A 26,054-nucleotide genomic window follows, 5' to 3' on the forward strand; every position below is an offset into this window, starting at 1 on the left:
GCTCCGCCCCCTGCCTGCCGCTGTCCCCTCAGCGCCGGTGGGATCGCTCCGCGGGTCTAGGGCCGGCTAGGCTGCCTGCAACCCATGTGAGGGGCTGGGAAGGGGAAGGCGTAGTTCTGCGCCCTCTCGTTGTGTCTGAAACTCGGCAGCGACCGCCCTTCCCAGCGAGGGAGGGAGGAGTGTTGTGGCCTCGGGGCTGTCTGAAAACAGGAGGCGAGCGGCTGCGGCTCCGGAGGACGCCATGGGACCGCGGGGGTGGGAAAACGTGCTCCGAGAAGAGCGGAGAACCGGGGCAGAACGACCTCGGAAGAGGTCTCCGAGTGAAAAAGTGAGGAATAAAGGTGGTGTGGGGAATCGCTTTCATCCTGTGTAATCACCTTTCATCTTGTTCCTGCGGGAACTTGGCAGGAGGGCGGGGAAGCTCTGTGGTGCGGAGGCGCGGCCCAGCTTGTCACATGCTGGAAAAGCCGTGGGTGCCATGAGAAAGTATCTCTAAAGGTTAGGATGAAGATTCTGTTCCAAGAGTGGCAAGTTCATACCTGAGCAGTTATTGGGAAATTCTTAGGACATAAATAATGAGGCATGCTTTTTTTTTTCTTCTTTTTTTCTTTTTTTACTACCTGTAACTGTATGTATCGTTAACGCTCTGCAAATGAATAGCCAAAAGAACAGCAGTTCCACACCCGTGGAGATATTACATCTGTGCTGTGTTTGGATTTATCCTGCTTCTCATTAGTTCAAATTAGGTCTCCTAAGTATGGTTATCTGCTACAGCAGGAAGTATGTGATACCTGAGAGGCTTCAGTGAAGGGTACCATTGCCTTTCTCTCTGGAGCAGCTCTTTGGGTTGCACCCCTTACTTTCAGAGCACTGGCTGCCCCATGCCCACGTTCCTATCTTTTGTTGCATGCTCCTTTGCTCTTATCTATCTGAGCTTCTTTCCCTTTTGTTTCTTCTTGTTTCTGGCATTGAGCCATCTTTTGCAATGCCATATCTGCCCCAAGAAACATCACAGTTAAACCAAGCCTCCCTTCCTTTTCCTATTCTTATTATATTATACACATGCAAGCATTAAATGTTCACATATTTTGTTATATTTGTTGTATTTTTGTACAGCATTTATAGTACCGTTTAGCCAGTTAATTATGGTGTAGCTCTGTCCTGCACTGGGTAGTAAGGGCATTGAATTGGGAGACTACAACAGTGCAGGGGTTCTTTTGGATCTCAGTAAGAAAGACCTGACTAAAAATGGATTAATGAAATACAAATGTTTCAATAAGGCAGAGTAAGGGAAGTAAAACAGATAGTAAATCTGAATGACGTTTCAGATGCTCTGCGTCCCCTGTTCATGCAGCATCTGTGGAATGATACTCCTTCTTTGGCTATTTGAGTTATTATATAATTTTCTTAAAAGAAAACAGCTATTCATAGAGCATACTTGCATGAGAACCTCTTGCTGTACTGCCAGATAAAAGCAAGGCCATGGTAGTGTTATAATCACCAATACAAAGCGGGAGCTGCCCGCAGGCTCCTCTTTTGTAATGAGCTGGTGGAGTTTATCCTGAGGATAAAGGATTTATGCACCACTGCACAGCCTAAGGATGCAGCACAGACCTGTGCCTACTCAGATTAACTGTGTTGTGAATCAATGACTCTTCCATGTACCATCGTGTCCTGGTCATCATCACTACACTCCCTGTGCTTCAAGAAGCATCTATTATTTACAAGAGCTTTGATTCCTTGTACACCCCAGAGTAATAATCCAGTGAGTTTTGGACTCTGAAGTGTGTAAATGCAAATAACAGTGCTGCTAATATCAAGGGCTCTGTCCATTGTGAATGTACCTTTTCTATTCCATGTCTTTCCTTTTTTCAGGCACCCTGCTGAAATTAGTGATGCAGAAAGCATGAAACACTTCCCATGCTAAGATTGAATGCAATGGCAAACAGCCTTGTACAGAACTTGCTGAACTGTTTTGTCAATTATTTTCACAGTATACTTTACATCATGTCCTGCTATGGGATGGGGCAATGGGGCAACCTGACTGCAGAATGTGAAGCTGTAATACCATAGCCTTGCCAGAGGACAAATTTATTTAGACAGTGAACTTCCACTTTGTGTAGTGCATAATCAGCTAGTTGAATTCATTGCTGCAGGCAAACAAATCTTACGACTAGAAGTATAAGAGCTGGAAGTTTTCAAATAATACTGCTCTTTATTGTCATTTCTTGGAAAAAAAAGTATTACTAGCAACTTGACAAGCAAGATGCTGATCATATCCCATTTGACAAGGTACTGCTCACAGCTGAGGGAAGACAAGAAGCATCTCCCTATGCTCCTTCTGGCACTGCACAGTTGATCTAGGTTGCTAGTGTTTTAACCACTGGAGGCAGAACTTTTGGAAAACTCATACTTAGAAAGGAAAAAGAATAACTGGGCATTTATATTACCACCCCTCATGAAATTTCACAATTATATTTATGATACAGCACTTATTTAGCACATGACACTTTTTGTTTTCTTCCTCTTCAGACTAAAGCATACCAGTCATGTTTGAAGATATTCAACTCGTGGAGATGATTAATGAAGTAAGAAATGACACATGATAGGTTGCTTGTATGTTTTTACACAGCAAAATATTTAGTGACTGAATGTTCAATAATTGACTAACAGTCATTCAACTGAAACTAGAAATTTGTTTCCTAATAGCTTGTACACAGACCTGGTATACTTGTTGTGCAATATGCTTGCAGTACAGCGAACATAGGGCCTGGCTGCTCTTCCAGACCTGTACATACCTGCCTGCTAGAAGACAGGCACAATACAATTAAACGTGCTGACACTCTCAGGCAGGGCCCCTATGGATCTTCATAGAATCGCAGAACCATTTGAGTTGGAAGAGACTTCAAAGGTCATCTAGTCCAACTCTCCTGTAACGAGCAAGGATACCTATAGCTCAATCAGGTTGCTCAGAGCCCCATCCAGCCTCACTTTGAATGTCTTCAGGGATGGACATTCACCACATCTATGGACAGCAATGCCTCACTGTGCTCATCATGAAAAGCTTTTTCCTTATATACAGTCTTCTTCATTTACAAAGGACAACTTCCAGTGAGAGATGAAAGCAATTTTTCATGTTCTGAACTTTTTGCAGTAGGAAATCTTATAGGTGCAAGTTGGTCACTGATATTTACTGAGGATGAAATAACCCTATAAAGTGGTTAATTTGTAGCTGGTGTGAACCTGATTAAGTGTTGAAACCGCTCACTTCTGCTCAGAGCAGATCTGAACCAATTTCAGGCAGTTTCTGGAGACATTCTCCCACAGAAATAATCATGTGATAGTATGCATTTAACGTGCCCTTTTTATGGGAATGCAGATACAGCAGGAGAAAAATGTAAGATTCACTAATTCTCTTTTGCCACAAGGCTTCTAAAACTAACCAGTAGTTATTACATTGTAGAAAAGCTTTCTCTAGCTCACCAGAAGACAAGCGTGTGCTTCTATAGACAACATACAACTGGATGGTGGCTAAAGAAGTAATGTTCTTAACTGAAGCATTACAGAGTCACTTGTACACATGCTTCTTCTGGGTCTTACCAGCCAAGCAGCCTTAGGCTAAGATTTGGGTTTGTTTAATGCAGTCTTTTATTGTGATTGAATGAGTTTGGTCTGATTTTATTTTCCAAATGATAAATTAGCTGCACGTGGAGAGATTCTTAATATGAAGTTTATACCTAATTTTGTCAGCTTATCCCCCAGTCCATCAAAATACATATCTATGCAACTGAAATCAGTTGAACTACTTCTCGCTTAAATGTATACTTATCCCTTACTGAGCGATTCTTCATTGTTCTAAATTTTCCTTGTTAAAAAAAAAGAGAAGTTGCAAATAGACAGTGCTGCTTGAGCACTTGTATACAAAATCAAACAGATTAACTGATATTTTGTTCCAGTATTTTAGTAATTTTTTCTTATTTGTGATTCATCCCATATATATCCTTGTATGTTACATACTGTAGCTGAATCTAAGTTAACAGTCAAATTCCCATCAGCTCTAACAAGGAGAAGATTTCATGATGCGTGTATTACGTGAGATTCTTGATCACATATCAGAAGTCTTCGCTTGGATCAACTGTGGTATTTTACTCCTAATTAGCACTTACTGTGCGCTGTCAAACTCTATACACTTATCCTAATATCACTTATGCATCACATTGGTTTATTTTATCAACATAATGCTTATAAACTTTGGAAAATGAAGTTAAAAAAACCCGACTGCTAAAGATAATTTTCAAGAAATTAATCTCAAATGAGCAGAAGTTACACGCATAGAGAGAATGACAATGTTCAGTTAGTTCCTTTTCATTTACAGTAACGGAAGCACGTGGCTATTTACCTCCCCCCTCTGGACAGATCTGGTAGTAGAAAGTAAACAATACAGTAAAAAAATGTTTTGGAAGTTTTGTTATTTTTTTTTCCTTTCAAAATTGATTGCTTTTCAATGCATTGCATTTAGATAACATCCTTCTTAATTAAGATTTTTGTGTAAATATTGCTTCCTTATCTACATGAACATTAGTTACGTTTGGTTTAAGTCTTATGTTCCCTAGGATTAGATTCTGGTTTCGGACAGGCATCAGTAATGATTCAGTGTATTTGCTTGTCCTGACAAGAGAGAACAAGGAATTTGCATTCCCTGTAGTAATCCAGGCCAATTCCTGACCTTCAGGGTCTTCCCTTGCTTAAGTGATTTGATTTGAGCTTTAAGCATATTTGTTTGCCATCCCAAGGGCAGAATTGATGGACCAAAGGTTAGATTTGGTAACCATTTTAAATACTAAAGTTCATGCATCGCCGTGAACAACATCAGTAGGAGAGATTCCTTACTATTAAGAACAGCGAGGTTCATCAGTGGGATACCTATACTGGTATCCCAAATTTGAAAGCTAAGGATACTTATTTCATAACCTTCTTTAATAGAATGTTTACTTGAGACAAAGAAATTAATCAGTTGTACTCCTGGGCACCATACCAATTCAGCTGCTCTGTTACTGAGTATCTATAAACATGCTGGAGGTCTGTTAACCACATTTGTCTCTTGCGCTCATCAACGCTTCTCAGAGTTATAACTGACAGTGAAAAGAAATGACAGAGTTCTCAGAAACCCACCAGAGATGTCCGCAGTCCAAACAGTTTTTATTATTTATTCTTTGTGTCCTCTTATCTGGTACAGTTTCTTCCTGAGCTGGTGCTAGATTGCTAATTTCTTTCATATCAATATTTTTCATAAGGACAACAGAAAAAATACTGTCAGTGATAACCTTAAGGTGTTTAATAACAAATACTGTGAATACTTACAAAAATCCATTTGTACAGCCAAGTCAAAAGCAGCCACTTACAAAAGGCAAGCACTTTGTTGATATTTATATCAGAAAGCTAAAAAAAAATATTGTAATGTCACAGTTCTCTCTTTAACATGATAAGGCTATTTAGTATGAAGATAAATGCAGCATCTTCTTTTCTAGATCCTGGTAGCTTAAAGCTTTTTTATTATGTTTTTGTCAGAAGAAAACTTAAGAAAACCTTTCTCTCCTTTTTCTATCTATCTGCCTTACTACTTTTCTATCCATCGGTACCTATGGATATCTATATGGATAGATACACCTTCTATCCATGTGTACCTAACCATCTGTCTATCTATCTAAGTGGAGTATGTGACTTGACTTTGCCTGATAAAACGTGCATTTTTGCCCTGTTCTGACTGGGTGGATTCTCTTTATAATTGTTTAAAACAATTAAATACAGTTTGGCCATGACAATGAAGACAAATTCAGGATCTTGCTGAGCTTGGAAAATATCCCTCTCCAGTTGTCAAATATGGGGCAACCATTAGTATTTATAATCTTACAACTGAAAATTTACCTATTTATCTATGTACCCAAACAACAACAGCATAGAGTTCTACTTTTTTAAATTACTACACATGGATCAACTAAGAAAAATGATTTAGTTTTTTTCCCCAAAACTTCTGTTTCTTCAATCTGAACATGGAATGTAGGATTTGGGGCTGAGATAGCATCAATAGTAATGTTCATTAACTTCTGATATGCATCTAAAAATATATCTGCTCTTAAATGCTTCCAGATTACAATTGATTAAAATTTAGGAGCCAAATTAGGTAACTGAAAACTATTTTCTTGAATCCAGGCCCAAGCGTGGAACCAAATTTTTCATTCTTTGCCATCTCTGTCATCTTTTTGCTCTAAAGTTAAGGTCACAGTGGTAATCTAATTTCAAATAGAGCTACAAGTCCAAGAATATGCTCACGTAAGCACTGTAGGAATTATTGCTTTCACGATGACCTATGACATTTTCCTGACCCAAGATGAACTGTGTCCAGGGCTAACCTCTCTTGGAGCTTCCAGTGATGACAGCTCGATAAACTCAGTCCTTCGCTCTTCTTCATAATTATCTGAATATTTCTTCCTCCAGAGTAAGGTAACGTTGCTTCATTGGCACATAGCATTGTCTCCATCTTTGCAACAGATGTTGTGTAAATAAGGATTATTATCGCTACATCCCTTTCACTCAAGATGACTAATTTCATTGTTGGCAAATTCTCTGAAGTGTCTTTTCTCTCAAACATTCAACTTAAATCTTTGTGCTTTGCATCTTTTCCACATGTGAGAGGGAGAACAGTGTATTCTCTTCTCTGCAGTGGTCTGTAGCATATTAAGCTTACCTACCTCTCTCAAAATCCTCTTAAAGTTAACAAACTCCTTCTCTCAAGTCTTTACAGATGGCAGACTTTCCAGATTGTGTTGATTTTATGTGCTTTAATCCAGACTTCAGTTAGTGCACACCTTCCTTAAAGAGCAGCCCTAAAAACAGACAGAAACTTTGAGCTCGGGCTTCAGTTGTTCCATACAAAGCAGGATTACCATGTGTGTCCTACTGTACTTCCCATGTATTTGGGCATATCGGCATGACAGTTCTTGTTTAAGAAAACCACAGCACAATTGGTAAATGCTTAGCTTGGGTTTCACTTGAGCTCCCAATTCCCTTCTGTGGAGCCACTGCCTAACCAGTGATTCTCTGCCCTGAATTTCTGCAGCTGATAATACAGTGCTGAATTTGTCTCTGCTCATTTGCATCCCGTTGTGTTGTTTTGTTTTCGCTTGTTTGCCTGTTTGTTGGAGAATGTATCCTCTTTGTTACAGTCATTCTGAATTCTGATTCTGTTCTCCAGAGCATGTGCAGATTTTCTCAGCTTTCAAGAAAGTGGAAAACAAACCTTAGCTTGAATATTCCCCCAACAAGTCAGTATAAAAATACACACGAACAGCGAAATAAGTGATGCCTGGGGATCCCTGGGGATGAAATAGAATCACAGAATCATTCAGGTTGGAAAGGATCACTAAGATCACCTAGTCCAGCCATCAGCCCATCCCCACCATGCCCACTGACAACGTCCCTCAGCGCCACACCCACACGGCGCTTGAGCACCTCCAAGGGCAGTGACTGCACCGCCTCCCTGAGCAGCCTGGGCCACTGCAGCACTGCTCTTTCTGAGAAGAAATTTCTCCTAATATCCAACCTGAACCTCCTCTGGGACAACTTAAAGCCATTACCTCTCTTCCTACTGAAGGAAGAGGCAGAGGAAGGAGCTACTTAGTTATTTGGGAGATACACAAAGTTGTAGCTATCCTTGTGTCTGAAGGTCCGTTTCGGTCAGAGGACAGCCCCGTTTTACAGAATGCAGTGTTTGTACTTAGGAAGCACAGACCACAGGAAGGGACGATAATAGCTGCTGCTAAAAGTTGGGTGTGCAACCAGTTCTGCCACAACCGGTGCCAGGGCCGGGCTGATGCCAAGGCAGCAACAGCGCAAACGAGCGCGCAGCCACGCAGACGGATAGGCGGTCAACGGCCGGCGAGGAGCGTGCGCAGTGGGACTGCCCGCCCTTTCCGCCCTGCCCCGCTTTTCGGCGCTGATGGCGGCGAGCAGCCCGGAGGCGGCCCAGCAGCAAGTGAGCGGCGGTGGGGGGACGAGAGCTGTGGGGCGCCCGGTTTTTATGGTCGTCTATTGCACTGATTTTGTCATGTTTGTAGATAAGCTGTAGGAGAGCAAAACCTAAAGCTGTGGCTGGTAAACGAGGCTGCGGGATTTGTTTACTGAACGATTTTTACACGCCGCTTTCTCTAGATTGATGAAATCGAAGCCCTCTCGTCCATATACGGTGAAGATTGGTGTGTTGTTGATGAAGATGAGAAAATCTATTGCATTAAGATTGGTGACTGTCTGGATCAACCAAAGTGGACCCTCTGCCTGCAGGTACAGTGCTGCTGGGCAGTTTGACACAGTGTGCTGTGGGACTTGGGCAGGCAAAACCTTGTGTCTGAGTGAAATCCTTTAAAATAGGATTTGGTATCCACACATGTAGGTTAAGAAGTTTTTATTTGGAATATGTCACGCACTTTTCAGTGGTGGCTCTCAGAGCTGGGAGGATTGGCCAACACACCTGAAGGCTGTGCTACCACTCAGCAAGACCTGGACAGACTGGAGAGTTGGGCAGGGAGGAACCTGATGAGGTTTAACGTGAACAATTGTAGAATCTTGCACCTAGGGAGGAATAACTGCATGTGTCAGTATAGGCTAGGGGTTGACCTGCTGGAGATGAGCTCTGTGCAGAATGTTGAGGTCCTGGTGGACAGCAGGTTGGCCATGAGCCAGTGGTGTGCCCTTGTGGCCAAGAAGGCCAATGGCATCCTGGGGTGCATTAAAAAGAGCCTGGCCAGCAGGTCAAGAGAAGTGATCTTCCTCCTCTACTCTGTCCTGGTGAGGCTGCGTTTAGACTACTGTGTCCAGTTCTGGGCTCCCAGTTCAAAAAAGACAAGGATCTCCTAGAAGGAGTCCAGTGGAGAGCCACAATAATGATAAAGGGCCTGGAGCATCTCCCGAATGAGGAAAGGCTGAGTAACTTGGCTCTGTTCAGCCTTCCCCCTGTTCAGGGGAAAAAAAAGACTGAGAGGGGATCTGTTAATGTTTATAAATATCTTAGGGGATGTGGGATGCAAGTGGATGAGGCCAGACTCTTCTTGGTGATGTGTAGTGATAGGAGAAGGAGTAAGAGCCTAAAACTTGGATGTAGTAAGTTCTATACTAACGTGTGGTAGACATGCTTTACAGTAAGGGTGATAGAGCACTGGAACAGGTTGCCCAGAGAGGTTGTGGAGTCTCCTTCTGTAGAGATGTTCAAGACCCATCTGGAGACCTCCCTGTACTACCTATTGAAAGGTACATGCTTTAGCAGGGGGCTTGGACTTGATGATTTCTTGAGGCTCCTCCATTCCCTGCAATTCTGTTATTCTGTGGTTCCTTTGCCAGCACAACTTGCTTATGATGTTTGCAGTATGTACATATGCTAATTCCACACCCACAGAACTATATCTCGGTGTTTTTCTTTAAAATCTCATTTTAGACATACTGTTTTTTACATTGACTTTGTTAGGACACCTGAGTGAGTCTGCAGCTGCTTCTACATTTACTTTTCCAAAGTGTGGAAACAACATTCACATCAACCAAAATGAATAGCTCGATGTTGGAGTCCATCAGTAAAGGTCAGCCAGGTGAATAATACAGTGAACATTCACCCTGAATTTCTTTTAGGTGATTTTGCCCCCAGGATACCCAACTTCAGAGCCACCTGTTTATCAACTGAAGTAAGTGAAGTTTCTTGCCGATAGTTGCTTTCCTTCAAATATTTATTTATTTACAGAGTTACCATTGTTGATTGTTTGAGGTGTAAGTTGGAGTTTAGTTAAGATGACTTTGAGTTAAAATATCCCGGTCATAGCAATAATATTATATTCTCTCCCACAAGTCTGCCTCATGAAGATGGTTTGCTCTCTCAGAGCTCTAATTCTTACAGTATTATTTTCTGTCAAGGCGGCAATTAGCCTTGGAGGTACAGTGGTTGCTGCTTGATGTCTTGGAGAGAGATGTTTTACTGCTTGAGTGTACCATTCTTGTCTGGATCCTTCTTTCAGATTGTAAGGCGTGCATTTCACCTGAGTACTCCTTCTGATTGGGCATGAACCAGAGCATGTGCCACTTGCTTTTTTTCCTTCCTTGCTCTCCTCCAATCCCCTGATGTATAAACCAGATGGGAATTAGGGGCCTGTCAGCTAGACTTCTGATTTGAGGGTAGAGGGATCAGGCCTGCAGGGCTTGGTGCACAGCATCTATGCATGATTTTTTTGAGAAGTATTGGCAAAACAATGCAAAACAGTGCTGGTAAACTTGGGGCAACATTTATAGCTTAACATGAGACTAAAAGGGTATGGGTAGAGATCTGAAGGCTCATACCAAATATAGAAAGCATGATAATGCTGAGGGAGTCTATAAAATAAACTGATAATACATAGACTCTGCAACGATGATAGCCTAACAAAAAATGAGTCTGGCTTTCATATGTTCTCAATGGAGTGGGAATTTTAAAGGGGAACAAAGCAATCGTGCTTTTACCAAGAAGTTTACAACAGAAATTTTATAAGTAGGGATGACTGATGTTGTTTTATTTTCAAGGTGTTTATCACATTTATTTTGAAATGAATGTTTGTTGAGGTGCTGGAATCAGAGCATGGACACCGTTTTCATTGTGTATATATATTTTTTTATTCCAGTGCTCCTTGGCTTCGGGGACAAGATTATACTGAACTAGCAAATAGCTTGGAAGAAATATATATGTAAGTTACGGTCTGTGGAACATCGTAAGAGGTGATGATGTATCTTCAGTCTTGTGTGCTCAGTGTGTGCTTTTAAGTACCTGCTTAACTAGTGAGTGTAGTGGTTGTTGCAGCAGCCACCAAACGTTTGGTGCTATGTATATAACTAAACATTTTATAAGAATCAATTGTCTTAAACTCTGGCAATTTCTCCTATATTGTTTAGACCTGGTGCTCTTCAAGAGTGGACATCTGAATATTGGCTCCTAAATTGTGACCCTTTAGAATCTCAAGATATTTTCAGAATTGAGGTGTCGATAGGTTTTAAAACAAACTCAGTTAACAGAGTCTTTTAACTAGAATCTGTAACATAGCAAACCACATTATCACAGAGTGTAGCTAGCTGAACTCTTGATGCATGAGAATAAACGTAATGTTAAGAAATACTCAAATTATATTTTAAAATTGCTGTGAAATTGGAATATTAAATGGAGTAATTTTATGTGGCTTATTTAATCCTTTCAGATCCACATACGATATGAACTAAGTGAAAATATGTCATAAGAAGGCACAGCTGTGCCCAAAATAATGAAATCTGAGTGTCTTGCTTGAGAAAAATATGTTTTAATGCCATAAAATAAGGAAGACACTTGGCTTTTTTATTTGTTTGGTTTGTTTGTTTCACTTTTATCTAATTACCAAGCTACTTCAGGTACGTGGATTTCTTATAATTTAACCAAGCAAAATTGAGTCAGGATTTGAAGTTCAAAGTTCTAGAGTGGAGGAAGAAGAACAGTGTCCTTGATTCTGTCCAATTTTCTTGGAGTCTCCATCAGAGGCAGAGCTGCTATATGTCCTTCCTACTGCCCTGAGTATCCAGGGCATCTAGAGCATCTTGCCACTGCAAGGAGGAATAGCACTGTTGTTAAACACTCTATATTGCAAGCAGCCTTTGTTGATCTCCTGCTATTTTTGTTTGTTCAGTAGGAAATGAATGTGTTTGTACTTTAGACCACATGTGTCATTTTTAGAGTGTGTTTTAAAACCCTTCTGGAGTTGTCACTGGTGTACACAGTGTTTGTGAAAGCCTTTTATCTATCCACTGTCTAAATAGTTGCCAGGTAAACTTAATTACTCTGGATCATTTACAATGTGTAGCTTACCTGGTTTTGAATCCCTAGTGATCTAAATTGCTTAGTTTTGCGAACAATATGAACTATACTGTCGATGACTTGCTATGTCTTCTTAAGGAGATGGGAAAAGCAGATAGCAATAGATCACAAATCTGTTTTGGTAGGCCCAAAGTTCTTAAAACTTGAAAATATAGGAAATATTTGGATTTATTTTATTTTATTTTTTCATACACTCTAATTGTAAGATTTTTTTTTCCCCAATAACAAGGCTTTGTTTCATGATTTAGATGAAAGTGCCAAGAAGAATAGCTGTCTATAAAAGTAACCTTTGAGACTAACTGTAATAGATAGAAACTGAAATTGGGTTAGCTATAGAAATTGCTAGTTACTCATATCCAACAGAAGAATCTTATTCATTGTGTAATCCTTCATCCCATCATTAAAACAAATGTAGTTCTTCATGTCTTATTAAAACAGCCTTTCTGTGTGATAAGCAGTGGCATGAAATCAGGGTTGTCACTCATTCTGGAGTCTGTCAGGGTTTTGGGGACAGCTACAAGTTTACAAATTCCTCATTTTTGCTTGAAAAAAATGTCTTAAAATATATATATTTGTTTGAATTCCTAATTTCATTTGGCCGTAGTGCTGCATACACTATGTAAAATAAGCATTTCAGAATGCAGTTGTGTTACTGGCGTGTATTTATATGCTGCCCCAGACGGTGGCAGTAAGGATAAAATTATTAATAGAGAAACTGTGAGTTGGCTAAAGCCCTACGTTTTCAGTTCTGGTTTTGAGACTAACACACACAGGTCATAAACATGTTAGAGTATAATTCGGAAAGTTAATTTTCAGGGCACTATTTTAAATATATTTTATGATTTTTCAGCCCTGCTGCACATCAAGGCAGTGTTTCTTAACTTGGAATGTGCACGTAAAACCATTTATCCCATCACCTCCCATTAGCATAATATGTGTCTGTGCCAGCTAATTAAGGGCTCTTAAGCTTAATGCTTACCTCTCCTCCCTCTCCTATAGGATTTATCATCACTGAAGTGTAGCATGTTGGTCTACTGCTCCGCTGTATCAGCTACCACTGACCTATTGTCACAGTCCTGCAGGATTAGCCCCTGCTGTGTATGTGCTGAGAGCATGATGGGGAAGAGAAGGGAGTCTGTTCTAGGAAACTCCTCAGGCAGAATGGCTGAAAGAGCTCATCACAGGCAGCACAGAACTTTCTGAAAACCAATCCAGAGCATGCTCAAAAACTAGGAGAACTGGCTTAGTATTCTTTTGAAAACGCTGAGGGCTGTCCAATTTACTGTACTCACAGTTGTTTTCACTTTATAGGCCAAAAAGTTTCCATCAGTTGCCTATTCTCCTCCAGTACTGGTGCTTTTAATGCTGAAAAAAGGACAATAGAGTGTATAATGATGCTGATGGTCACTGAGCTTCCACAAGCCTAAGCTCCTTATTGCACTAACCTGTAATGTTCTATTACTGCATGCCTGAAATCTGCATATTATTTAATGTAGATACTTTCTAAGTGAAATCTGAAAGAAAAAAGAAGATTCCTTATTCACTGTGAATTTTAACTTCCAGACAGAACCTTGGTGAAAGTATTCTTTATTTATGGGTGGAGAAGATACGAGAAGTTCTGGTGGAAAAGGCACAGTCATCAAATTCAGGTATTTCAGGAAATACATGAATTGTTCAGTTTACTTCCTGTTCAGCTGCAAAGTAAGATTTCATTGCCAGTTAAAGATTTATTCCTAATTTTCTCAACTGACCTGGGTCAGAGAACACAATCTCTGGTTTGGCTTATTGTATTACAGTGATAGCTTCCCTTTCTTAAAAAGCAGTAGAAGATAAAAAGGAAGGGAGTGGTTGCAATGAGGTAAAGTCCTCAATTTTATTATACTGTGATTAAAAGTAGCTTCACGACTGAAGTTGCAGTGGTTTTTCTGCTGTTACTCTAATAGTGATGGGGCTTGTATAAATTCACAGCTGCTCTTCCTTTAGATTATGGGCCTTTTTTTTTTCCCATTAAAATGCTAAACTGCCATGAAATACAAGTGACACAGCTGCATGCAGTTGTGGCAGAAGGAAATAGAAATATTTTTAATGTAGTGGATGTTAGCTCATTCCCATGAATAATGAAGAGCTGAAAAGGAGCAAAAAAAGGTGTATTTTCAGTGCTTCTTCATGATAAGGTCTAATTTTAGTCTTTCAATAAAATGTGTATTTTGCTGCTATTTTATACTAATTAAAATATCAGACTATTTTGGTTCCCGCATTTAGATTTAATTAATGGAATCATTATAAATACTTAATGGAAATGGTAAGCATTGTAGTTATTTTCTTCTTAGAAGTGGTGTTAATTAGTATTAAAACAGAAGAAACTATGCATAGACTCCATGGAATGAGTATTTTAGTCCTAATTCTAAACGTGATTTTAGTGAATCCTGGGCAAAGCATTTCTGCTTTTTGTTGTAATTAGTATTATTATTCTGCATTTCACATCTTTTTTCTTACTAGCAAGCTGATTTCAACTAAACAGCCAGACATTTAATAGAAAAAGAATTTGTAAGTTTGTATTACTTATCTCTCAAAAAAGTATGTAATAGGTCTGCTTACTACTTACACTTTTATAGAACCAGATATTAAGAAAACCACTGAAGAAGTTGATGAAGACTGTGGGAATGATTTTCTCCTGGACTATCAGCCCGTTCAGGAAGATCCAGTAGAAATCTTAAATTATATCACATCTGAAAGTCAAGAAGGTAAAAATGTTTTGTTTCGTTTTTAAACATTAAAAAAAAGAGACTTTTTTAATGTCTTGTTAATTGCAATGAAATAATTTAGGAAAGAGTGGCCTTAAGTTTCAGTTTTTCTACTCAGCTTTTGAATAAAATTAACATAAAAAAAATTGTAATTAAGAATAATGATGATTGCAAATAACCCTGTATATTTTTTGTGGTTCTTCATGTCATCACTTTGTACATAGCTTTAACCAGTCTCTTTCTTTTAAAGATTAAATATTCTGTAGGTATGTAGCCAAATACGTTGTTTCAGTACCCTTAAAGAAAATGAATGCTTCCTTATTTGTGATCAGTAGATGAAGAACTGCCAATGATACATCATGGGACCCCACTCACAGATAGAAGGAGTACTTTCCAGGCACATCTGGCTCCTGTGGTGACACCCAGACAAGTTAGTAGAGATCACACCTACTCTTTTTGTCTATACTTTGAGCTTGACCAAATGTTACTGAAATGCTTGTAATTACATGAATACATCTTTCTTTGTGTGTCAGTATCATCTGAGTAGTCATCTGTCTTTGCCTTTCATTATTAGCTGAATAACTATAAGTATCAGCTCTGCAATGCATCCTGGTAGTTTCCGGTTTTATTTTTGAGGTGGGTGGGTGCTGCTATCCCTTATTCTTAACTGTGTAAGAACACTGAAATGTGACTTTTGGACTACTTTCAGTCACTTTGTACATCCTTTTGCATCTGTTAACTTCTGTCTCCTTTGATGATCCCAGTTCAGTGTGGAAACTACTGACGTACTCATCTTTTCTTATCATTAACTAAGAGTTAAACCTTGTGGATGTTTTCCTCTTCCCTTGTATCCATTTCTCACTATTATTTCAAGAATTTTTGGTAGTAGATCTTGTCAAATGCTTTTTGAAATTCCAGGTGGGCTAGCAGGTAGGAAGCACGTGCTCAGCAACTCTGAAATAATCTTGACAGATGGACAGGTTTTTCAGAAGTGTAATTCCCAATACAAAGGCAGTAGTTTATTAAGCTGAGCTGATGTTGTGGGGTTGTTTTTTGTTTTCTTTTTTTCCTTCTATTAATTTACCTAGCATGGGCATAAGAGTTATGCATGCTTCTGGAGTACATTTGAGACGTTGATATCACATCATTTGCCCTCTGCTGCAGAAGCAGTTTTAACTGGAAGGTTAGATACCTTAGTTAAAGTTCAACACCTTCACACTCCAGTTCCCTTTAAACCTTTAAATACATACAGTCTGTTTTTGCAGATTTTTTTCTATTCATCTTAACTTCCTCAATATTATTCTGTCATAAGGCTCTGCTCTGCTGTCCTTGCCTGACCTGTTTTTCATACATACTGTACATTCATGTACATTTTTGTGCTTACAGCTGTATATTCTTTGAATGATTCGTCTGCATTGTATCTATCTGCTCATAGTACACATTTCTAGTAGGCTTCAGCCTCTTGAGTTTGAAAAAATATTATTGTGACTTCTATTTTTATATGTCCAAAAATGTGCTCTACCTCTCATATCTATCTTGTCATCTGTCTTATTTTTCTATCTGGATACATCATATTTTTTGAACACGCCTTCAGCTTTTTTTGAGCTGTTCTCTTACTGCTTCCAAAGTGAAAGTCATTTTATACTTCAGGTTTAATGTGGAATAGCTCAATTTTTAAAAATACTTAATGCATTACCATTGTCACTAAAGCATCACTGTACTTTAGAGGCTTTCTTAGCTGTTTTCAGTCTTTACAAAATGCGAGTTTCTGTGAGCTATTTTGCTTTGGAAAGGAATTGGAATCGTTGATTTAATGCCCTTTTTTCATTGCTTCTTTTAAGACTTCTGTTGAAAGTCCACCTATACTTAGAATATGCATAGTATTAAGGTAGTGCAATTTCCTGAGTGTCAAATCCAGCTTGTTTCAGAGTCTTGCTGTACTGTGTAGAATGATTGGTCTGCAGACTGCAGTGTAGCATTACTGTGGCATGGGTTTGTTTTTTTGAAGGAAAGTTGAAAGAGGTGAGGAATGGGGTAAATATTGTACTTGTACTGAAAGCTAGCTTTTTTTATCAACTGAAGTGGCTGATTTGTACCCATAATGCTTTATCTGCATGTTTGTATGTTGCAGGGATGGTATTTCTTATTTTAAGACAGGACTGATTGCTTTGTAAATTCGTTTATTGAAAATTTTAGTAGTGGAGCTTTAATTCTGATACAGCTTTCAGTAACAAAGGCCAGAATAACACTGTGGATAGTTAAATATTCCCTCATATGAGGAAACAAAAATTGATAGTGCTGCTAGATTTGGTACTGTTGCTTTTCCTTGTCCAGCATATTTTGACATTTAAAATGTATGTGGTGCTCCTACTTGGTGTAGGGACTGAGGCCTAGATGGAGCTAAGAACTGGTCTGTGGTTTAAAGATATTTTGTACCTTTTATGAGCAGGTCCCTTGCTGACCTGTAGAGAATCCCTTAATTCCCTAAGGAAGGAAGAGGGGAAAAAAGGCTCAAGAGCTACAGTAGGAAAACGGATAGGTTATTGCTTAGCTGTGAGATGGTTACATTGGAGGTTCGTTTATAATACAGGCATGTAATGAGTTTTTGAGAGATCTGTCAGCTACCAGGATCACAGAAGTATAACTGATGTCAAAGGTGACAATCATTTCATATGCTTTCTATGCTGTTCATTGAAATGTACTTATGCGAGCATATTAAATAATGAGTTGCCTTTCTTCGGTATTCCACTTAAGAGGGAAAACTGGAGAAAGCAGTTGTCTGAAGCAGTGTTTTCTGTTACTAATAGGAGATTCATTGAGATTATTTGACGTTAAATTTCTGCCAGAAGAACAGAAAATAGCACAGTATAGCTAGGACAGATAGTAAGTATGAATATTTATTACTTCTCCAACTTATTTTTCTTCAGTATGAAAGGCAAATTAGTTGCCATGCTTGTTTTCCCAAGCTTTCTCAACTTTAGTCATGCTTTCTTCAGGATAAGATTAATTACGTATTACCTATCAAAACACTGTTTTAGTCAAATCTTTCCACTTTCCTAGAACAAATTTAAAAGGGGTGATTTTTCTAGAACGTGTTGATAAATGTTTTGAATTATGTATTTAAGAAGAGAAGGATGGATGTGGTAAAAACACATTTTCTGGGAAATACTGGCGCGTTCAGACCCATAGTAGAAAGGCTTTATTGGTATTGTTATTTTTTATTCTTTCCATTAGATGGAAACTCTGGAAAACAAGTAGGTTTGAATAAAAATTATATTTCAAAATGAAATGTAGTAGAACTTTTTAAACATTGCACATTATTGTGATATCAAATAAAAGCAGCATACAAGAGAAAACGTTGTGCCATTATTCCAGCTTAATGTTATACTTGGAAAAAAAAAACAACAAAGGTGTGATTGATACTTAATACTGATTTAAAATATTTTATAGATCTTGCCATATCTTATGTATTAAATCAGTTTGATGCTACTGGATATTCAGCAATAACATGAATTTACGCAGTGAGCCAATTCAAGGAACAACTGTTTTTAGTATCCCAGAAGTATGATCTGAAACTGGCATGAGTGTACTGGCATGGTGGTACTCCTTGGGTCAGTATGCTGAATGTTTAATTGTATGTTAAATTGTTGAAATCTTTCTCTATAGTACTGAAGAGATGCTTGGTAACAATGATATTGAAATGGTGAATGTGAAAGCCCCCATTATAAAAGGAAGCTTATTTATGTGTTGTTCTTCATATATATTTTTTTTAAGGTAAAGAGAGTTCTTGAAAAATTGTATGAGAATAAGAAAATTGCAAGTGCCACCCACAACATATATGCATACAGGTGAGAGCTGGTGATTTTTTTCTGCTATTCCTTGCTAAGTGAGTGCTGTGCATGAGAAAGGTAAAACCCACCAAAGAAATTCCTTGCTAGTGAGTCATTATGGGAGTAAGTTTCCTATTTGTGTATTCAAGATTTTAGGATTTATTTTGAACTTAAGAAGGAAGCAGAACATATAGTAAGAAAAAATGTAAAGATAGTAAAGCAGCACAGCACTAAGGATTTAAAAAATCAAAAAAAAACCACTAAAAGTGGATTGGAACATGTGCTGGTATTCTTTGTATGGGAAGTGAGATTAAGGAATTACTACTTCATCCTGAACTAAATATGGTTTTATTTATGCAAAGCAACATTTTTCTACCCGATTACTTGAGCCATTTGGAAATAACTGAAAATTTTTAGTTGAAATAAGAGCTGAAGCACAAAACTGAATGCAAACTGACATATAAAATTGGCTGAAATACATGAAACTTCAGGGAAATTGAGAAATGGGTAATAATGAGTTTGGCAATGGTCTGTCTGACAACTTTTGTGAATGTAGAATGATAGAATGTTAGGATGGTTTGGGTTGGAAGAGACGTTTACGGTCATGTAGTTCCACACCCCCTGCTGTATGCAGGGACACCTCCCTCTATACCAGTTTGCTCAAAGCCCCATATAGCCTGGCCTTGAGTGCTTTCAGGGAGGGGAGGCATCCACAGCCTTTCTGGGCAACCTGTTCCAGTGTCTCACCACCCTCACAATAAAGAACTTCTTCCTAATATCTAGTCTATATCTACACTCTTCCAGCTTAAAACCATTTCCTCTCATCCTATTGCTACCTACCCTTCTCAAAAGGTCCCCAGCTTTCCTGTCGGACCCCTTCAGGTACTGGAAGACTGCTAGAAGGTCTCCTCCGATCCTTCTCTTCTCCAGGCTGAAGAGCCTTAGCTCTCCCAGCCTGTCCCTGCATGTGAGGTGCTCCAGCCCTCTGATTATCTTCATGGCTGTCCTCTGGACCTGCTCCAACAACTCTATGCCCTTCTTGTGTTGGGGACCCCAGAACTGGATGCAGTACTCCAGATGGAGTCTTGTGAGAGCAGAGCAGAGTGGCAGAGTCATTTCCCTCAGTCTGCTGGTCATACTTATCTTCATGCCACCGAGGATACAGTTGGCCTTCAGGGGTGCAAGCGCACATTGCTGGCTGACATTGAGTCTTTCACCAACTGACACTCCAAAATCCTTCTCCTCAGGGCTGCTCACGAGCCATTCTCTGCCCAGCTTGTATCTGTGCTTGGGATTGCCCTGACTCAGATGTAGGGTCATAGATTCTGTAAAATGAAATAGTCTCTGTCCAAATAGTGATGCAGGTTTTCTGAGGAATGTAAGGAACAATAACAAGAGCACCTTCCTACTGGAGGAAGCAATCAGCTGAAAAAGCATGTATTGAAAGTGATCCATTCATGTGCTTCCTGGGATGATCCTAATGAAATAGGAAATGAGATCAAGTGAATGCTTACTTCACTAGCATGTCTACCTAAGTTAAAGGCTTCTGTAATGAGAGCTGCTGCTAGTCTGACTCCTTTAACTCATACCACCTAAATACACTTCAAAACAGCAATAGAAGTGTAGTTATTGCTTCATGATTTCTAGCCATTACGAGCGGCATCCTCGTCATTGTGTCACATGTGTATTAAACTTAGGTGCAGATGTTATTAAATCAATTAGATGACAAAACAGAAAACTTGTGAGCATTTTCTTCTGGAAATTTATACCTGACCTTTGTATGGAATGGCGTGCACCAAAGTCTCCTGGATTGCCCTCAGGCATACCACCGTATTCTGTCACATCTCTGCTTTAGAGAAAGACTGAGTAAACAGCATGGTGAATTTGAAGCATAGTTTCAGTAATAGTTTTGTACTGCTGGTTAAATATAGATGTAACTAATTACTAATAGTATTTCTGTCGGGTTTGTTATAACTTGTGGGTGCATATCATCATTTGAACCTATATCTGAAGTTGTTGGTTTAAGCTAAGTGTAGTTATTAGAATAAAAACCTAAGGATTTTTCTTTATGGGAGCTTTACACTAGTAATGAATATGGAGTTAACCTGAAGTAGTTAAAATAATGTAAAATCTTCACAACGTTTGTTACTCTATATAGATAATATTTGTGGTTTACCCTAAGCCTCATCCTGTTTTGATGTGAGTATCCTTAGTGAAGAAGTAAAATTGATGTACAAGTTTGTGAACGATCTCTGAGACTTCATTAATCACTTACAGTGTTAGTTGATTGATACTTTTGGAATTGGTTTTATGCTTATGCTTTTTCTTTCTTTCTTTATATTTTTTTTAAGAATATATTGTGAAGATAAGCATACGTTCTTACAGGACTGTGAAGATGATGGGGAGACAGCAGCTGGAGGACGTCTTCTTCATCTTATGCAGGTTATGAGAAGTCAAAGATTAATTTCTATAACCTTAAGCAGATTTTAAAAATCACAACAGTGTGAATAAACTTACAGCAGATTTTTGTAATTCTTGCTCTTCTTTTAGCCCAGTAGATGATTGCTTTCTCTGAAGTTGAAGAAAAAAGTATAGACTGTTGTATGCATGTAATGAGTTGAGTTTTCCAAGTCTTGAATCATAAATAATGTTTCATAGATGGCATTAATAGTTGGAATGACTTAGAAGAGAAATAAGTTTTGAATCCTCTATTTGGTGTAATAAAGAAAATGAAGACTGAAAGAAGGTGATTAACAGGATGAACTGTTGACCTTTGCACAACCTTTACTTCATTTTCTGTGAATGTTTGTAATGCGAAGACTGTTCCATTTGAACTTGCAGAGTAGGGCTTTGAATGCGAAAGTCAGTGGGAGGCAGTCAAGTTGTTCTGATCGTTTTATCCGTTTCTTAGTGCTGTTTCCAGTCCTGGGCCTTTAGCCCTCATATTCACATACATTCTAGTTTTCAGGCGTGGAAATAAAGCCTTGGTAAAGTTACTGCTAAATGTACACTGAAGATAGATTTTGATTCACTGACATGATGCAACCCATTGTAAAGCCTTAAGTAAAATATCCTCACTTCAGGGAACGGCTGGATGCATCTTATGCCTCAAGTTGCTTAACTGTATCAGCACACTAATTACTGTTAGGCATTTTGATTTTAGATTCACATCACCTTTAGAGCAAGGGTTTTCTTTACCTATCTTTTGCTTACTTGTATATTTCGTTGCTTAGTTTGCTTAGTATTCTTGGAAAGTGCTTTAAATTTATTATTTTTTTAATTTCAAAGATGTCTTTTTCTGGAAAAAAAAAAGACTGAAATACTTTAATGTTTTTTTTTTTTTTTGTTTAGAACTTTTTGAAACTTTCTAACTCAACTCTGGCTTGGAAAGAAATACTTGCATATGTTACATAAATTAAGCTTACATATTAAGTGTGAATGTACAACTGTAGTAATAGCAGTGTGAAGAAGCAACTTTGCAGTTACTGTTCCTCAACTTATCCTGAACCCATAGATTCTTCCTCGGAATTTTAATGTATACTTTTGAAACTTAGCACATTTACAGTGTGTAAGTGCTTAACCGTCCATACAAGTGCAGTTTAGAATGGCATGAAATTTTGCCTTCTAAATGTGAATGCATCTAAATCATATGGATTGTATCTCTCCATTAGTAGTACTCATTACTGGGAATATTTTTGCTTTGGAATTATGCTTCTGCAGGGATCAGGAAAGTGCAGTTTTCATTAATGGGAGAAGACTGAATTAGTTTAAGGGCTAATTCCTAGGTGTTAATGTAATTCTCTTAATTCTTCTGTTGTAAGCAATTACAATATGGGCTTAAAAATAAGGTAGTATAATACAGTTATTGTTGCTGTAGTTATAGTTCTTCTTTTGCAGTAGAGATCTTATCTTGTTTTAGATAAACCTAGCACTTTTGTCAAGATAGCACTTTCCTGTTACAAGAAAAAAGTATTTTAGATTTATTTTAACTCTAGAATATTTCCCAACTATGTTTGACATCCTGTTTACTGTGAGAAGATGGTATAAATTGACTCTGTGGCTGATGAGTAAATGGAGAATAGAAAATGTCACAAAAACTGCCTTTCCTTCCTTTTATTTTTTTCTTTTACACTATTCTTTAAGTTTTAAAACACCAACAATGTTTCTGTCTTCACAAAGGTAAACTCTTCTGATAGGATTGTTGAAATTAGACAAATAAAGGCGTATTTTTCCTCCTTAATGGGGATGAATGGTTATTAACCTGCTTTATAGATAGATAGCTTGTAAGGGGTTTTCCTCACAGTCCGCTTCACCAAAGCACTTTCTGTCTTGCAGACCACAGCATTTTGCTCTGCCATAAGCAAATAAGGCTGTGATTGCTCTGCCTGTCCATCTGTGTGTATTAGTGAAGTAGTGCACAGCTGTTGTAAGTGAAGACCTTTGACAGATTGAGATGCCTTAGTTGGAGGGAACAAATTCAGGATCATAGCCACCGTCCACTAACTATTGGTGGTTATTACTAAATGTTTCCATGCCATAACGTAGTTCTTATATTTTAGCAGGGCATGTTTCTGACATTTAGTCATCTGTCACACACTGTTACTAGTTTGTACTGCTGCTGGATTTGGGTGTTGCGACAAATAAAGATGCTGAGGTCTTCCATGCTTCGTGCCTTTAATTGCAGTAAAAAAAAAATACTGCTTCTTCTTAGCTCTGTCCTTTATTATGTTACTGATAGTCTTAAAAATGCTATATGAAAGTTATTCAGTTCCTTTCAATACGAATTGCTAATAACATTATATTGCATGAACTTCACATATGCCTTTTGGATTTCAGAAAGTGACTGTAAGGGATGCTGATTCAAACCCAGAAAATTCAGAGATTTTCTTGCATTATCTAACTGTTGTTGCTATGTCCTTTGTATGGCAACAATAGGAGAGAATTCCACAAAATCATAGAATATACCAACTTGGTAGTGACCCACAAAGATCATTGAGTTGGCATTTTAGATATCCAGATACACCATGCCTTATGTACCTCTTCTCTGGCTGTTATTAACATTTATCCACCAATGTTTCCAAAAGTGTGGCAAGCCAATCTGCTTAGTGGCAGAGGTTCTCTGGAAATAATAGCATCCTATTAAAAAGTAGTAAAAGTAACTCAGTAATCGACCCTTTAAGTAATGCCTCGAGGCTTTTTACATTGGTGAGCAACTGTAGTGCACGGAGTAACTTTTTGCCATTTCTAAAGGAACATCTTCACTGGATTTACTTTTTTACTTTGATTTTACCTTTCAGTAGAAATTTGGACAGTGAAATTTATCACATCTACTGAATTGTTTTTACTTATTACTCTCTGATGACTTTTGTGCTATGTGTGATACAGACCTGATGCTAATTTCTTACTAACAAGTAGACTATTCCAGTAGTTAAGAGAGATATCAACAATAAAACTAGTTTAATTTAAAAAAAAAAATGTTTTTTTTTCTTCTAAACAGATTTTGAATGTCCAGAATGTGTTAGTTGTGGTATCCCGCTGGTATGGAGGTATTCTGTTAGGACCGGATCGTTTTAAACATATCAACAATTGTGCAAGAAATATACTTGTGGAATACAACTATGTACATTCAGTGGTAAGTTTCTGCCACTTAAGATGGAGGCATTTCTATGTAAATGTGTGTAAACTCTCACCCTTAGATGAAGCCGGAAGAAATGTAAAGCTATTTCAAATGTCGTCCTCTGATTGCTTTGGTGCACTGGTAAGGAGTGTTTGCACTGATCGTGTGCCATTATGAAAACTTCCAATGTTAGTGATGTGTAATCATGAAGTGTGCAATAGAAGAGCGTGGCAGCAGCTGAGAACTGTGGTCCAGAACATCATCATGAAGCTCAAGGAAGGGGAGGAAGTTGATAAGCTGGTTTCTGTTAAGAAAACTGGCTGCTTCTGCTGCCTCTTCTGTTTACATGTGCTTCAGCGTTACTGTGTAGGCAGACTGAGCTTAGGAATCACTGTACCTACTAGGCATTTTAAAATGTGAATGCCTTAGTAGACTCAAAGATGTCAAAATACTATTAAAACAGTAGGTGGTAGGCATCATTTAAAAAAAAAAAAAAAAGACTGGAAGAATTCAAACCAACTCACGTTAGCATTACAGAAAAGAGGAAGGAAAAATGTTTTGAGGGGGTAAATCACTTGAGACAGGAATTCCAGATGTCTTTAAATGTAATTTTACATGGAATATGTAGATCACTTAATTGTATATTACTCCTATTTTTCCACGTTCTTTTCTTCATCCTCAGATCAACAGATAAGTGTATGTTATACTAAAAAATGTAATTGTTGATGATAGAAATTTTACGACAGTAAGACATAATTTCTAACATACTTCTTCAAGTATGCTGCTGTCAATTTTTCTTTTTAGACAGAAGTATCTAAGATTGCTGTGGCTGGACACTGAGCATTCTTCTCTGTTCCTCCCCCTGCGCTTCTCAGTTACTTTTATCAATTTGGAAGTGCTTGTATACACTCACTAACTCACTTTCTTGGCTCTTGATCAAATTTCTCTTATTCAAATGTATTTTTTTACTAAGATAAAAGAAAATTATAACAAGATGTTCAAGCATTTATACCCGAGAAGGTTTCGTACTGAAAGTGAGTGTAAATAACAGTGGTTTTTTTCTTAGCAACTTCAATCAGATTGTATTTTTAACAAACATGTTTTGTTACCAATGTTCTTTAGAAAAGTAACAGATGGAACTTACAGTAACTCTTAATCTAGTAAGACTAGAATGTTTTTCCTCATTGCAGATTTATTTTGTCTAGGGAAGTAGTTTTTCTGTACTGGTGTATAGTATATTTCTTGATAGGGCCACATCCACACTAGAAGCAGTTCTGCAATACAGTGTAGAAGTATTCCTGTACTGGTAAGCTGCTCCTTGAATGGAAGTGGCTTAGATTATTCTTATACTGTGCATTTTTGTTATCATAGCTTTGTCTCTAATTTTAACACTGCTGAAGGCAGAAGTTTCTAAACAGTGAGATAAGTGGGCAAAATGATGAAACTAAAGGGTTAAAGTTCAAAACTGTAGTGAGTCCCAGTGAACTACGTACGAATGCTTCATACTTAAAATAATTCCTGTGAGTGACTTTGAGAGACTACTAGCAGAATATAAGAATTTTTATAAGAATTCTTTTATAATATTAATATATCGATATTATATATTATTATATACACATATAAACATATGTAGTGTATAATATTAATATACTATACATATTAATAATTAATATTAATATAATGAAATTAAAAGATTCTTTTATATTATAAGAATTATTATAAATTTTGATGTGCTTGTTCTTCTTTTCAGGAAGAGTCATCCAAACCAGCAGGAAAGAACAAAAAGATCAGGAAGGACAACAAGAAGAGAACAGAACACTAATTTACTAATTTATTTGTAAAAACTATAAAAGATTGCTTTGCACATATTTATAGAATGGAAACGTGGACATTAATGCCTTATCAAACACAAAGTTTTGTATTCGAAAGAGAATTTAGTAAAGCTATATCTATTTTTTTCA

At 38.0% G+C, this 26,054-nt stretch overlaps 1 protein-coding gene across 2 annotated transcripts; it reads left to right on the plus strand.

Annotated features, from left to right (window-relative positions):
- The first annotated feature begins 7,977 nt into the window (after positions 1-7,977).
- IMPACT (impact RWD domain protein) lies at positions 7,978-26,054 on the plus strand. 2 transcript variants are annotated; one of them, XM_419166.8, is made up of 11 exons: positions 7,978-8,032; positions 8,209-8,337; positions 9,673-9,725; positions 10,689-10,751; positions 13,466-13,551; positions 14,518-14,646; positions 14,979-15,076; positions 18,421-18,494; positions 20,828-20,918; positions 23,974-24,108; positions 25,844-26,054. In XM_419166.8, exons 1-11 carry the CDS (start codon positions 7,997-7,999, stop codon positions 25,913-25,915), a joined length of 966 nt encoding a protein of 321 aa, XP_419166.3. In that variant the 5' UTR covers positions 7,978-7,996; the 3' UTR covers positions 25,916-26,054. The 2 variants fall into 2 exon arrangements, with proteins under 2 accessions (XP_419166.3, XP_004939851.1); XM_004939794.5 differs by having other exon boundaries at positions 14,982-15,076.

The sequence above is a fragment of the Gallus gallus genome, chromosome 2 (assembly GCF_016699485.2).
Source record: "Gallus gallus isolate bGalGal1 chromosome 2, bGalGal1.mat.broiler.GRCg7b, whole genome shotgun sequence".
NCBI lineage: Eukaryota > Metazoa > Chordata > Aves > Galliformes > Phasianidae > Gallus > Gallus gallus.

Bases quoted from the DNA above. Each gene is read 5' to 3' on its own strand.
- IMPACT (XM_419166.8), top strand. From the start codon at position 7,997: ATGGCGGCGAGCAGCCCGGAGGCGGCCCAGCAGCAA. The intron at 14,647-14,978 runs GTAAAAATGTTT...ATTTGTGATCAG, and splicing joins CACATCTGAAAGTCAAGAAG to TAGATGAAGAACTGCCAATG. The intron at 24,109-25,843 runs GTAAGTTTCTGC...TCTTCTTTTCAG, and splicing joins ACAACTATGTACATTCAGTG to GAAGAGTCATCCAAACCAGC.